The following is a 12,845-nucleotide window of genomic DNA, read 5'->3' as shown; positions in this document are numbered from 1 at the left end:
TCAATCCATTCTCTGCCCAGCCTGGATTTGTGCTTGGGATTGCCCTGACCCACTTATTTAACTCAAGAGGCACCGGGGGCTGCAGACCCCTCTGGCTTCGCCCCCGTTGGGGAAGGGACCCTGGCCAGGGCTCCTGCTCATGGTTCCTGAGGTGCCATGTGCCAGACAGCAACAGTGTTAGGTGGTTCCACTCTTGTTTACATTTTACAGTTTAATAATAAATTAGTATGCCCAGAGACTTTTTTTGTGGGAAGGCTTTGTAAAACATGAAGTCAATGACCCTGCCATTTCTTACAAATTAAGAATGAAAAACGGGCACATTTTGATAGATGCAATAAATCTTATTGACTTTATTACACATTGTATTTTAGGATCACTTTACATTCCTAGACAAAAGAGATGATACAAATAAATATAAGCTGTAAAACTATGGACAGAACTATTGACAGGTTCTTTGTCTACAGATCACCTAAGAGAAGGCGGAGATCGGCATATCTCCGAGGAGCTGTGAGTTCTCATATGGACAGCTGTGCCCGCAGAGAGCGCCACGGGCAATCCAATTCAAAAAGAAAGAGGACTGAAGAAGGGAGTAAGCGCCTGGACCGCGGAGTTAAACCCACCATCGCGTGGTGCAGCACAGACAGGACCAGTGTTCTCAGTTCAGTTCCATCTCTGCATCTAATTATGGCTTTTGCAGGTTATCTTTTCCCATTTGTGTTTTAACACAGCAGAAACAGACCCACAAGAGTCACACTGAACCGTTTAAAACCTGGTGCACATTAACTGTTACAGACAGAAGAGAGGACAGATCCAGGCTTATAGATGTCTCGCTGGCGCTCGGCAAGCACTCTATGTTCAGTGAAGGCAGACTTACTACACCTAAAAAAAATACTGAACACAACTCTGATCTGATCTGTATAATGCATCAGTGTAGCCCGAAATGCTATGATAGAGGTATGTATTTTAGAAGATTCAAGCAGCATGCAAATAGTTTAAAAAAGGCGCTAGACCTATGTTAAGGTTTTTAAGAAAGTGCTTTAATTCCTATGCTTCAGTGTCACGCGGTGCTTGCTCCGAGAGCCGAGGGCTGACTTCTGCTGCGTGTTCACTTTTAAAAAAAAGATCCCATTGTACAGATCAGAGCAAAGATGGGAAGGACATTAAACATTCCTATGGAGAAACTATGACAGCGCACACTGTCCGAGGGCCTCTTCCAGGAGTTGGCTGAATTTCCTGTCTTTGGCTGTTAACCTGCAGGAAGCCCAGATGGTTCAGATAACACCCAGAGAGGGGCAAACTCGCCAGGAATGTTTCTTAAAAACTTCAACCCAGAGCTCAGTATGTTTTGTACAGCTTAAGACAATGTATTTTATCTTAATATCAGTGCCACTGAGTATCTGGTAAGTCCATCGGAATGAGACTCTAAAAGCTTCTGTAACGATCTGAGATTGCCCATGAATACACTAACCAAATCTCCAACCACAGCTCCAATTTAAATACAATGACTAAATATGCAGTTTTATTCTTTTTCCACCCACCTTGCTAATGAATTTCTACGGACTTAAAAGCAGAGCCTTTCTGACATATTAACCAGCTAGCTTATCAACACTAAAACGAGAACAGTTCAGGTTTGCATGGCAATTTCCACTGTACCAGTCCTGCCACAAGGGGAGTTTCCAGCATATGAGTTTAATATAGAATTCCCTGTGGAATAGTAGTGACTGAGGAGGTGTGCGCATGTACAGACACAGAGGTGTCTGTGTATCACATAAAACATACATGTACATTGCTATGCATGTATTTTGTTGCCATTTCAGGTTTTAGACCCCCCCCCTTGTTTCATTTCAATTCTCTGAGCATTTATACCATACAATCATCTTTTAAAATGTCAATGTACATAAGATTATGTGCTAGAGAGAAAGAGGGAGGAGAGGGAAGAGAAGGTGACATTATACTATGCAACAAGAACCAATTAAAAGGCTCTCTGTACATAAATAGTGCTTTATAAAAAGGAAGGTTATGACAAGTTTCCGTGTTCAGGTTGAAAGAAATTTGTCAGATGCCTGCTCTCTCAATTATAAGGAAACTCCTCTTTCCTCCACCAAAACTAATATATATATATAGGCATATACATGTGTGTGTATGTATATATATATATTAATCTTTTCGTCCAGAACAGGACTCCATGTATCAAAGCAGCTGAGTTAGCATTTAACCGGGCCCACCTGGGCAGCTGGCTCACCGAGGCACCGTGCCCGCAAGATGCAGAGGTGAGCTGTGCTGAGCGTTCGGTTCCTTCTGCTCATGGGGGTCAGATAGGATGGAGTTCTCCAGCCTGGGTGAAGTCACTCAGTGGATATTTAACGAGCACACAAGGCAGAGTCCACACATCAGAGCATTTCTAAAATCAGGCAAGTCCTCATACACTCACACATGTCAGTCTGGAGAAAGTCATCAGTGAGGGAGAGGAAATAGGTAAAAACGTTCATAGGATGACAGTCAACAGCAACCAGAAAAAGTGAGATCCCAAGGCTCGATATACAGTGAACTAAAACTTACAAATGAGCTGTGAGACACTAGACAGGGACACCTTACTCTTGTCCTCAGCGCAGCAGCTGCACCTCCCTCTACCCTGCCACACGAGCCTGCAGTGTTACAGTAGCCTGCTTTAGTCATAGGGCAGCTTTGCAAAGAGACCATCAAAAGCAGGGGTCCTTCCTCCCTTGTTTTCAAAGAAAAACCCCTGGAATTAATACCAGATTCCGTTACCCAGACTTGGTTACATGTGCTTTCACTCCCAGTGGGCTCTGCGTAGGCTGGGAGATGCAAAGGGAAAGTTAACGTGGAACAGGCGAGGCACAAAAGGTACCAAACGCTGAACCTCCAAGGGAGGGGACCATACTTAGAAGAAGAGAGCACTCAAAGGCAGCTCCACATTACAGTGCTCTACCCTCTACCCAGCTTACAGGGGAGCGCAGAGTCAGCCCTATGAGCCTGCTAGGAAGATAGCTCTGAGCCAATGCTACATTTTCTGTGAACAGTGGGAGACATGAGAAAATGGCCATACGCCACCCCACAGGTTTAAAGACTTCGTATGGGCACCGGTTTCAAATGCCAGGGGTAAAGATGGAGGCAAGAGAGAGGAAGAAAGCTGTGGAGCTGGCACTGGTATGCAGATGAATTCTTTGACAAGGTGGTTCCTGTTGGTAGGGGTGAAGTCTGTAGGAGATCAGTTTAGAGGAGCTCTTACTTATGCCTGTAAACAAGGAAAGGACTTCAGTTTCTATTGCTTCCTTTCTAGAGAGCGCAAAGTTGCTTGCGAGACCCCTTTTTTCTCCTACAGTTCTAAAGGGAGACACAGCTATCTGGTGGTGAGTACACGCTGACCGCTGCCATCCTGCCTGTTCAGACCAACTTCTTAACCCCAAATGATGATGCCAGTCTTTCAAGCAGGAAGAGGAAAAACTATGCACTTAGATAAGTTTGAACAGATCCTCTGCTTTTTAACCTCGTTTGGTTCTCACTGTGGAGCTCTGGAGTGGTGGTTCTGTTGAGATGACTTTCAACTGTCTTCTTATTGCCCAACAGCAAAAAAACCCAGTGCAGCAAAAGGGCTAGTGCAGAAGGAGAGACGGTGATGCTGTGAGGTGGTCCCCATGCTTCCCATTGCTTCTAATACACTTTAACGTACCTCATGCATTTCTGATTTCCTAACTAAAATCTGTTTCCCACAGAGGCCAAATGCTGAATTGCAAGCACGCATTTTCCTGTGGCTCAGTGCACCTGGACTGGCTCAAGTCAGTTAAACAGCAAAGAGGCCATCTCCAGGGGAAAGGAGCTGGAGTCTGGCTGGGAGTTATCTCTGCAGGTTTTTACTTGTCTCTGCTCTCAGAAGGCAAAGGCTGTTCGTGCCCTGGAGAGGAACTGCTGGTTTTACTTTGGAACCAGCCCTCGGGACTGTGGGTAGAGCTGAGAACTATGGGTGCCTGCTGAAGAGGATCCCCCTGATTTCCTTCCAGTTTTAGGCCTGAAGAAGTAAAAATGAAAAAAAAATAAACAAAAAGCCCCAACAACGTCACCTGTTACTCATCAAAATTAATCTTCCAAAAGCTGAATTTTTTTACTGGATTTATTCTCTAATCAGTCTCAGCTTTCTCTTCTGTCCTATGTTCCTTTCACGATCTCTCTGCTTTACAGCCAAGCTCACCTTAACTTTACTGACGAGAAGTGCTGACACATAGCAACGGTACTCGTACTGTTGGCTAGTCTGCCTGCTAAAAGTCCAACTCACCTGGGTTTTGTTTTTTTATTTGAAGTACTCTCAAAGGTTGAAGCGTCCACCTGTATCTCATCTTCATCCTGCAGAGCTGCTTCTAGAGCTGCCTGAACTTTGGGAGCAATGGCTGGACCTTCATAGTCTCTCGTTGTTCGGCTGGGCATGTCAAGTTCCAGTAGTACAATGTTCTCTGCCTGAGATAGCAAAAGCAGAATCGAAGTTTGCACGCTTTCATACAAATAGTTTATTTTCCCTCCAGAAGCTTATTCTGAAGTACTTTATAAATGTATGCAGGATACTGGAAAAATTTACATCCCATTAAAAAACTAACAACCCTCTGCAATTCACATTCCCCTGATCAGGAGGGTGAACACAGGAAGGTTATAATCACATCTGGGCTTACCCTGTACCGAGCCTCTGGACGAATCATCATGGACGTCCTGGCGTGTTGGCTCAGTGGCCTTTTGTATCCTACAGCAGACACCGGTCGTTTCATCATCTGCTGGTTTCTAGAGAAAAAATGGATACTCACGTCTATTATACACCAAAACCAAAGACTCCTCTTGGAGTTTATGAGCTAAAACCTCTGAAAATTACACACACAAATATGTTTCAAGACAGCAGAAACTACCTAGGCTGCATTGGCAAGAACAGCTCTCTACAGTCAGAAGAAGATCGGATCGTTATCCTGTGTCATCTGTTCCCTAAACAAAGGGGAGGGTGTCTACATATTTCTACTATACAGATCGCAGCTGCACTCAGCTGCACCCAACTTTCTAAATTTGTTGTACAAAACCTTCTGTGTAGAGAGGCAGCATCAAGCCACAGCTCTCATAATAGTAATTATTTTTGAGAGCTTTCCTATATAAACTAGGAAAGAAATATGATAGGAATTTACTGCTATTTTAGTGGTGAATGCACTATTACATATATTTTACATAGAATTATTGGGCTCATCTAGAAGAAAAATCCTAATATTTCAAGAATTTTCCTAACTATGCATTCCTATTTTATTCAACCTACCAAGAGGAATAAATTTTTTTATTTTATTGTGCAGCATGAAGCTACGAACCCTAGAGGGCCAATTTAAATCCCCAATTCAGTCCCCCTTTTGGGGTGCCTTGTTCTTGACAGCTAGAGGGGTTTCTGTGACCCAAGAAAAGCTTAGAAGTACACTCACTCCAGACGGGTTATGGGATGCAGTTTCCACTGGTCTTCCTCTTCATCAAAGAATGATCTGTTCATGATCTTATTCTTTTCTTCCAAGGGAATAAAATTTTCGATAATCAGGTGCCTACATGCAACCACAAAAATGGGAAATACACAAGAAACATAATTAGCAGATGACTTTCTCCACTGATCCTCTCACACTGACTTAACACAGGCCTGGAAAAGGAGGAATGTTTTAGTTTTCTCATGTTTACATCTTGTCCCACAAGCATGTGCAATGCAGTCCCTCCACTCCCCACCCAAAACCCCCATCTGTGTTACAGTTAATAGCAGGCAATGAAGTGATGGGAGTTACTTTAGCTTTAGTTCCCTGGTAAGTTCATTCTGGGTCTGTTCCAGTTCCTGGCGCTCCTTGATGTGCTCTTCTTGGAGATCATGGATCTCTGCCTTCACAGCTTGCAGCTTGGAAAATAACTGGAACAGACAAGAAGAGCCAAAATCATAACTTGCCAATGTTCCTCTCACGTTCACACACAAGTTGATTTTGTTCCTAACTGGATAGATGTGGAATCATTTTACCTTTTTGAGTTTTTTTGTCTTTATGTCCACCTCTTGCTGAAGAGAACTGTAGGTCTCCTTCAGCTCTAGTGTTTCCTCGTCCCGACTTTCCATCTGTTGCTGGATTTCTCGCTCCCGGCGTTTCTGAAGAAGGTGACATACAATATTAAAGACCACAACTACATTGCCACCTCCAGGCTGACATACATGAAACCAACGCTCAGCGTGTTTACTTCCCTGGGTTCCAGGGCTTTTGCTTTAGCTTCTAGTTCTTCCTATCTCTTGCCTTAGAAATACCAGAAGCATTAACTCTTCTTTGTCTTTGTTTTGCTACTAAAATCAGATAGCGTGAATAAGTGCTCGAGTTTCAATTACAGGAATCAAATGTCATATTTAGATTCTTTTTTTTTTTCCTTTTTATCAATTTGTACTAGCCATTGCACTTAAAGACTCACCAACAGAAAATGCATAACAGATAATAAATTTTAGCACACAGTAAACATGTTTCCCTAGAGCTAATGGCTGAACTGTCACTCTTTGAGGTCTTCCAATTATTTCTACTTACAGACAGCTACAAATCAAGATAGGACATAAGTCTTTAACGTGAAAAGCTGGAATAAAACTATTATAAACCTTCTTTACGTACCTCATACAATGACAGCCCTCCCCGCTTCTGTTGAGATTAATGATTGCCATTAAGCTAATTTTAGGGTTAACCTGGGCAAATTTTCTTATGGTTTCTCCTGATACAATGTTTTATAAAAGTTCTGAAGCTAGGCTTTTTATACAAAATAACAAATGTTCTTCCTTGTACCTGTTCTGCAATTTCCTGTCGTTTCTGTTCCAAGATTTTCTGCTGTTCATTTGTGTGATCCACAATATTTTTCCCTCCCACCAGAAGCTTGCTTTCCATTGCCTGAAAGGAAAAACCAAGGTCAGAAGTTTCTCTCAGTGCCCATCTAATTGGTCTTTTCCACAGAAGGTAACTTCCTTTTGTACGGATACAACTTCTTCATCACAGCTCCCTTATTAAACCTTCTCTTTCAAGTTGGCTGCTACGAGAATTACTGTTTCTTAAAGTTCCAGTAAAACTGTGGGATTGGTGAAGGGGTAACTTACTTAGAATTGCACATTGTTGCAATGTGTGGCAAAGCTGAAGAACAAAAATGGGTGCTCTGTAAAGAACTTGTTAATGATCTGTGGCAGAATGAGGCATTTTTTGTGCTACAGCTTGTGAAAAGACGTATCATCACATTTTATTGTGCTGATTGCTTAAGATCCTACAAGATCGGCACATAAGAACAATGCAACAACTCATGAATATTGAAATATGTAATTAATAGTGGAAATTGTCCAGAAATAGTTTATTTCCAAATCTTCCAATCTAAACACATGTCACTATCCTGGAAACTTCTTGTGAAATATCTTTCCAAATTGGGAAACCCTCTATTCTCCCCACAGCCTAAATAAATTGCTGTCAAAAAGTAGGACAAGGAAGAGTTCTACCTTGATTTTAGCACTCAACATTTCTGTTGCTTCCTTCTCTCGCCTCAGGTCCTCCATTTTCTTCTCCTTCTCTTTCAGCAGTCTCATCTTTTCTTCTGCTACCAAGCTGTGATCCTCAACTATAGCTTTCTTCTCAATCTCCAGCTTTTCTTGTTGCTCCCTCCAATAGTCATCTTTGTCATCTCCTTCATCCTCACCCTCTTCAGTGTCCTCCTCCTCTTCACCACCATCTCTCCTCCTTTCCCTCCTCTTTCTTTTGCCAATAGACCGTTTTTCCAACTGTGCCTTGAGTCGAGCAATCTCTTCCTGGAATTCTCGTAGCAGAGCATCTTTAGGATCCTCATTCACTCGTGGCTTGTTCTTGATGTTTTTGGCACGATTGGCGTATCTCAGTGTTGTGAGAGTCTCCTCTACATTGTAAGAGGCAGGGCCTATATTGGCCACCATCACAGTTTTGGCATTGCCACCTAATGAGTCCTGAAGTAACCTTGTCAGCTTTGAGTCCCGGTATGGAATGTGTGTGCTTTTGCCATCTACTAGGGCAGAGATAACATTGCCCAAAGCTGAAAGAGAGAGATTGATTTTAGTAGCTTCCTTTAACCTTTCCCCCTGTGCTCCAGTCTTAGCTTGCCGCTCGCTGCCTGCAAGGTCTACCAGGTTGAGTTTCCCAACACGGATGTGATTCTCCCCATCAAGTCCTAACTCGCTGCATTCGATAGTGATCACAAAAATGGCATGAGATCGAGAGCTGTGTTCATTCATGTTGGTGGCACCAACGGAGCGATTTTGGTTTCCCACATTCATGACATGCTCTATCTCTTTGACACTTTTTGTAACAAAGGAGGACAAATCCTTAACATATACGCCTGTATCTGGTCTCTCCTTTAACTCCAGCCGCTTGGACTGATCCTTTGATAACAAGTCTCTGATTTCTTCTTGGTATATTTCCAAATAAGATGCTCTAACTAGGTATTGCTGATTTTGAGATCTAGAGATGTGGGTGAAGATGTGATCGAATGAATTGGGGATGACCCCTCTTTTTTCAGGATCACCGCGCACCCCTTCCATCGTGTATGTTTTCCCTGTCCCAGTCTGCCCATAGGCAAAGATTGTCCCATTAAACCCTTGCAGAACAGAGTCCACGAGAGGTCTGAAGGTCTCATCATAGAGTTCGACCTGTTTGGAATTCCAGTCATACACGGCATCAAAGGTGAACGTTTTAGGTAGTTCATGAGATGTTCCCCGCGGATTCTTCACGGAGACTTGCCCTAACTTGACATCCACGTTAACAACTTTCTCATACGAAGCTGTCTTCTCTTTGCTATTCATTGGCCGGCATCGTACCACCACCCTAACAGACTCAGAGCTCTTTAACTTAGACATGACAGCAGGCCTGTGGCTGGCGTGATCTGATTGATGGATGATCCCGTGTTAGAAACCTAGAACAGAAACAAAGGAGGAGTATGTGAAGGCAGTTTATATTACAATCCCCTCACATGTGACGTGATGTGTCATCAGGACCATCCTGCCACAAAAGGTTTAAAACTTGTGGCAGTTCAGGCTCTTCACACCCCAACATTCAAAGTCACTGCTGGTCCTGCTCTCTGCATGCCCACAGCCCCAGAACTCCTCATCCTTCTATTCCACTTCGAAACTGCCAAGTCAATGCTGATCTTGCGTTCGCATTTTTTTGCACAGGTATCTTCAGCACACTTAAAACAGAGAACAGCATTCCCCGCCCGCATTCATCTGGGAGCAGGAAGAAAAAGCTATAAAGGTGGAGTCATCTACACTATGCCTCATCTAATGCTCAAGCAACCAGAGGACATCAGGGTGTGAAGTGGACACCTGCCAGGATTTGCCCTTCTCAAGCTTCTGAAGGTGAGTTTAAGCTCCTTTCGCATCACTCCTTATAAAAATTTCATAAAGCACTCAGTCCTTTGAGGCCACCCTCCTCTTTCTGTAAAGTGATTGCCCTCAGCAAAAGGATCCTGCAAACCCGCATTTGTGTCTTCCACAACTAGAACTCGGGCATCTGTTTTTACAGGGAAGCTGAAGGCAACTGCTCTTGCTTGACATATTTCATGCACAACTGTTCACACAGACCTATGCTGTTATTCTTTCTTTTGGCATTATACTTGTACCGGGATTTCCCATGAAAGCCAGCTCTGCCCAAGCACATCAACCTACTGAAATACACTCCACACTCCTGGCTCTGGTCTTCCAACTGAATCAGGTTTACAAGATTCAGCATCAGTCTAAACTCACGCTGCATAAACCCAGCTCACAGATCCGAGTCCTTCATTACTCTGGGTAGAGAGGAAGAAACACGCTGTTGCACCCCCCTGTCATTAGCACAATGAGCTGCTATTTAAAATAGAACAAAAAGACTGTGTTACTGCACGGAAGATCTAAAAGGCACAGCTTGTGGAATTCAATGTGATTTCTAATAAGCTTTTTTTAAAAAAAAGTATCTTTCAGGAAAAGCTCTGAGATCCTTCTGCCAATTGGAACTAAATGTAAAACTAATACACACTGGAAACCCCAGGTAGCGCTGGCACACGTCCAGTCTGGCCTCCTCAGGATGTTCTCACTGTTCCACTACCAGCTGGATCTGCAGCAACCCATGGATTTTGTCTGTTTTTTACTCAATAATTGCATGTCTCAGGAGAGCTTCTCAAACAAGGAGACAGAGAACTTCAGGAGCAGAGCTAGAGGACTGAGAAAGGAGGCAGAACACTTCTAGCCCAACATCCCGACTGCCAATCTGCACTACAAAGAACAACACAAGAGCAACAAATAAACGTGTTTAAGAATTGTACGGAAACCTCAATATGGCCTTTGGAATTTCCTTGGGTTTTCGAGGGGAAACTCCTTGCTCCTCACTATTCCCATGAAAGCCCATGGTAACTACCAGGAGGAAGATGAGGAACACACATTGAATTCACCAAACTGGACAATCATGCAGAAGAAGCACTTTGCAGCCTGCACAGTGAATTCAAACCACTACAGGAATTTTGGATCGCTTCTGAATAAAAACATTTCCCTTCTAACTGACAACTCCAAATAAAGATGACCTCACTGTCTGACTCAGAAGGAATATGTATTCTAGAATAGCAACAGAGAAAGAATATGTGAAATGGGGACAAGTCTTGCAGAAGCATAAAAAGCAACACTCCTAATCATCATGAGTAGTTCTATATACAAATAGACACTTCTCCTTCTACACCTTCCTGAGATATTCCTGTAGTTCAAGTTCAAAAGAGAATTTTTTTTCAGACAAGCTCACATATCAACTGCTGCTTCATTTATCTGCATTATTACAGTGAATGTTCATATTGGCAAATACTCAAATTAGGCATGAATCCTGAAAAGCAGAGCGTTGATTTATTCTATGTAATTAATATCCAAAATACTATTTTGATGAGAAGTGCCGCTTTGTAAGTGATGCTGACTAACATTAAATGATCAGAACTAAGCTAAACTTAACATAGACTGTTTTTTTACAAGAGGATACATTGCCATCCACAGGCTCACCTGGAAGTTATAGGTGAAATATCCAGCATGTCCCCTCTGCAACAGCTTTGGCGGAGGTTTACAATGAACAAAAGTTATGTTGTATATTTGCTGTTCCTCATGGAACCTCACTGTTCCTCGCCACGAGCTTGATAATCTTTTGACATCTTTCCCCATTTCACTTGCAAGTCTCTCTCTATAGTCACAGATAAATTATTTTATTCCTGATTAGGGCTATTTTCATAACAACCTGTCAAAAATCATCTCCAATTATTTTATCTACTGCTATGAAGTTTACCGGAAGCAAAACAAATTATGTTTCTTCTCAGACTTACCCAAGTGCGTAACTGAAAAATAACACCAATTAGTTGGCAGTGTTTGTACTCCAGAAACTCCATGGCAACATTTGAGCTGCCCAGAGCAGCTGGACAGGGATGGCCAAGAAGACCTGGGAAGGCGTCCATGCCACCCACTCTCCTGCCACGGGGAGGGGACTTTGTTCATGAAATTACTTCAGCCTACAGCAACCTGGGCCAGGTACTTAAGAGTCAAGGTCAAGGCTGAGATGAATGCATTCAAAGATGTGCTCCAGATGACCAAGAAGGGAGGGTGAGCAGAAATCCAAACATTTTTGTTTATTTCAGCCAACATAAGGCTGAAAAAATAAACAATGCCACAACGTGAAAGTAAGTTAAGGTGACCGTGTCTCCTCAGAAACTTTCAGGAGTCGGGACCGGAGAGCTCTGCTGGCCGTGCCCAAGGAATGCTGCGCTCTTCCCAGGCACCATCACTTATCCCGTCTGCCTCTGGCAGGCTGAAGTCCCAAGGCCTCTCTACTTTCTGGCTTAAGTTTAAAGGCCTCAGGAAGATGTCCTTGGTACACTGGCTAAACCCTTCCCTCACGTCTCTCTGCACATCCCCACTTAAGATACCACTTAAAAAAAATTCCATCACTTTCTTGCAGTTTAAATCTTTCAGGTATTTGTGGGTTCATAATATCATGGCTTAATTGCTTGTGTCTTTTACTCCTTCACAAGCCAACTCTCTTTTCCATAATAACGCTCTCCTCCACCCTCCCTGCCCAACACACCGTGGACCAAACCAGACATCCCTAGTGCCGGTGGTGGAGCTGGGCCGGTGTGTGCCAGCTCTGCCACGGCATGTCCTCTGCTGCCGGGGCCCCGACTTCACTTAGTGCCTGTGGTCACCTTCCTCTGCTTCAGCACGGCGCCCCACGGGTGTCCCCAGCCCCCGGGGGAGGTGGCAGGTACAGGATCCCCACTCCAGCCAGGACCCTGAGCATCACCCGCCACCCTCGCAGCCGTGACACCGGGCACAGCAGGGAAGGGGGCCCGAGGACGCCCTGGACCCCCGGCTCGAGGGTCTGGGACAGCGGGCCGTGCCCGAGGGGGGAGCGGGGACTGCAGGACACTCGCCTGTACGGGGACACCCGCCCGCGGCCTCGCCACCGGGCAGGGCCTGCCGCCTCCCGGCCGAACCCCTCGCCGGCGAGGCCGTGCCCACGCGTGCAAACGCGGGGAGGCCACACGGGCAACGGGCGCCCCGGGCTGTCACAGCCGCGAGGCACCGGGGGAGCGGCGGGTCCGCCCTCGGGTGAGGGCGTGACACCTCGGGGCGGGCCCCCGCCGCAGCCGCGGGGGTGTCGGGGCGGCGGCGGGGCCCACGGAGCCGCGGGCCGAGCCGGACTCACCTGCGCCGTCACCATGGAGCCGCGCGGCCGCCTCCTCCCGCGGCACCGGAAGCGGCGGGCCGGCCCCGCCCATGACGCACTTCCTTGGCAACGCGCGCGCCCGCCCCC

At 45.0% G+C, this 12,845-nt stretch overlaps 1 protein-coding gene and 1 long non-coding RNA gene across 4 annotated transcripts; one reads left to right on the top strand and one right to left on the bottom strand.

The window, feature by feature from the left end:
- Positions 1 to 320: 320 nt before the first annotated feature.
- KIF3B (kinesin family member 3B) lies at positions 321 to 12,806 on the bottom strand. Of its 2 annotated transcripts, XM_054218822.1 has the most exons (9): positions 12,738 to 12,806; positions 7,511 to 8,949; positions 6,819 to 6,920; positions 6,026 to 6,148; positions 5,802 to 5,920; positions 5,457 to 5,570; positions 4,680 to 4,785; positions 4,292 to 4,470; positions 321 to 4,027 (listed from the first exon to the last, which is right to left on the bottom strand). In XM_054218822.1, exons 2-9 carry the CDS (start codon positions 8,891 to 8,893, stop codon positions 3,934 to 3,936), a joined length of 2,220 nt encoding a protein of 739 aa, XP_054074797.1. In that variant the 5' UTR covers positions 8,894 to 8,949; positions 12,738 to 12,806; the 3' UTR covers positions 321 to 3,933. The 2 variants fall into 2 exon arrangements, with proteins under 2 accessions (XP_054074797.1, XP_054074799.1); XM_054218824.1 differs by lacking the exon at positions 12,738 to 12,806 and having other exon boundaries at positions 321 to 3,256.
- LOC128916784 (uncharacterized) lies at positions 6,919 to 11,235 on the top strand. Of its 2 annotated transcripts, none has more exons than XR_008469050.1 (3): positions 6,919 to 6,986; positions 9,209 to 9,391; positions 9,982 to 11,235. It is a non-coding gene; the product is annotated as an uncharacterized LOC128916784 (long non-coding RNA). The 2 variants fall into 2 exon arrangements; XR_008469049.1 differs by having other exon boundaries at positions 9,558 to 11,235.
- Positions 12,807 to 12,845: the final 39 nt, after the last annotated feature.

This window comes from Rissa tridactyla, chromosome 12, assembly GCF_028500815.1.
Source record: "Rissa tridactyla isolate bRisTri1 chromosome 12, bRisTri1.patW.cur.20221130, whole genome shotgun sequence".
In the NCBI taxonomy this organism is placed as follows: Eukaryota; Metazoa; Chordata; class Aves; order Charadriiformes; family Laridae; genus Rissa; species Rissa tridactyla.
The sequence above is the reverse complement of the archived record's forward strand: the minus strand, read 5'-3'. Positions and strand labels throughout refer to the sequence as shown.

Excerpts from the sequence above, each read along its gene's own strand:
- KIF3B (XM_054218822.1), bottom strand. The coding sequence starts at position 8,893 with ATGTCTAAGTTAAAGAGCTCTGAGTCTGTTAGGGTGGTGGTACGATGC. Across the intron at positions 6,149-6,818 it reads GACAGGAAATTGCAGAACAG|AAACGCCGGGAGCGAGAAAT; the intron begins GTACAAGGAAGA and ends CACCTTCTTCAG. Across the intron at positions 4,786-5,456 it reads CATCCCATAACCCGTCTGGA|AAACCAGCAGATGATGAAAC; the intron begins GTGAGTGTACTT and ends TTTTTTCTCTAG.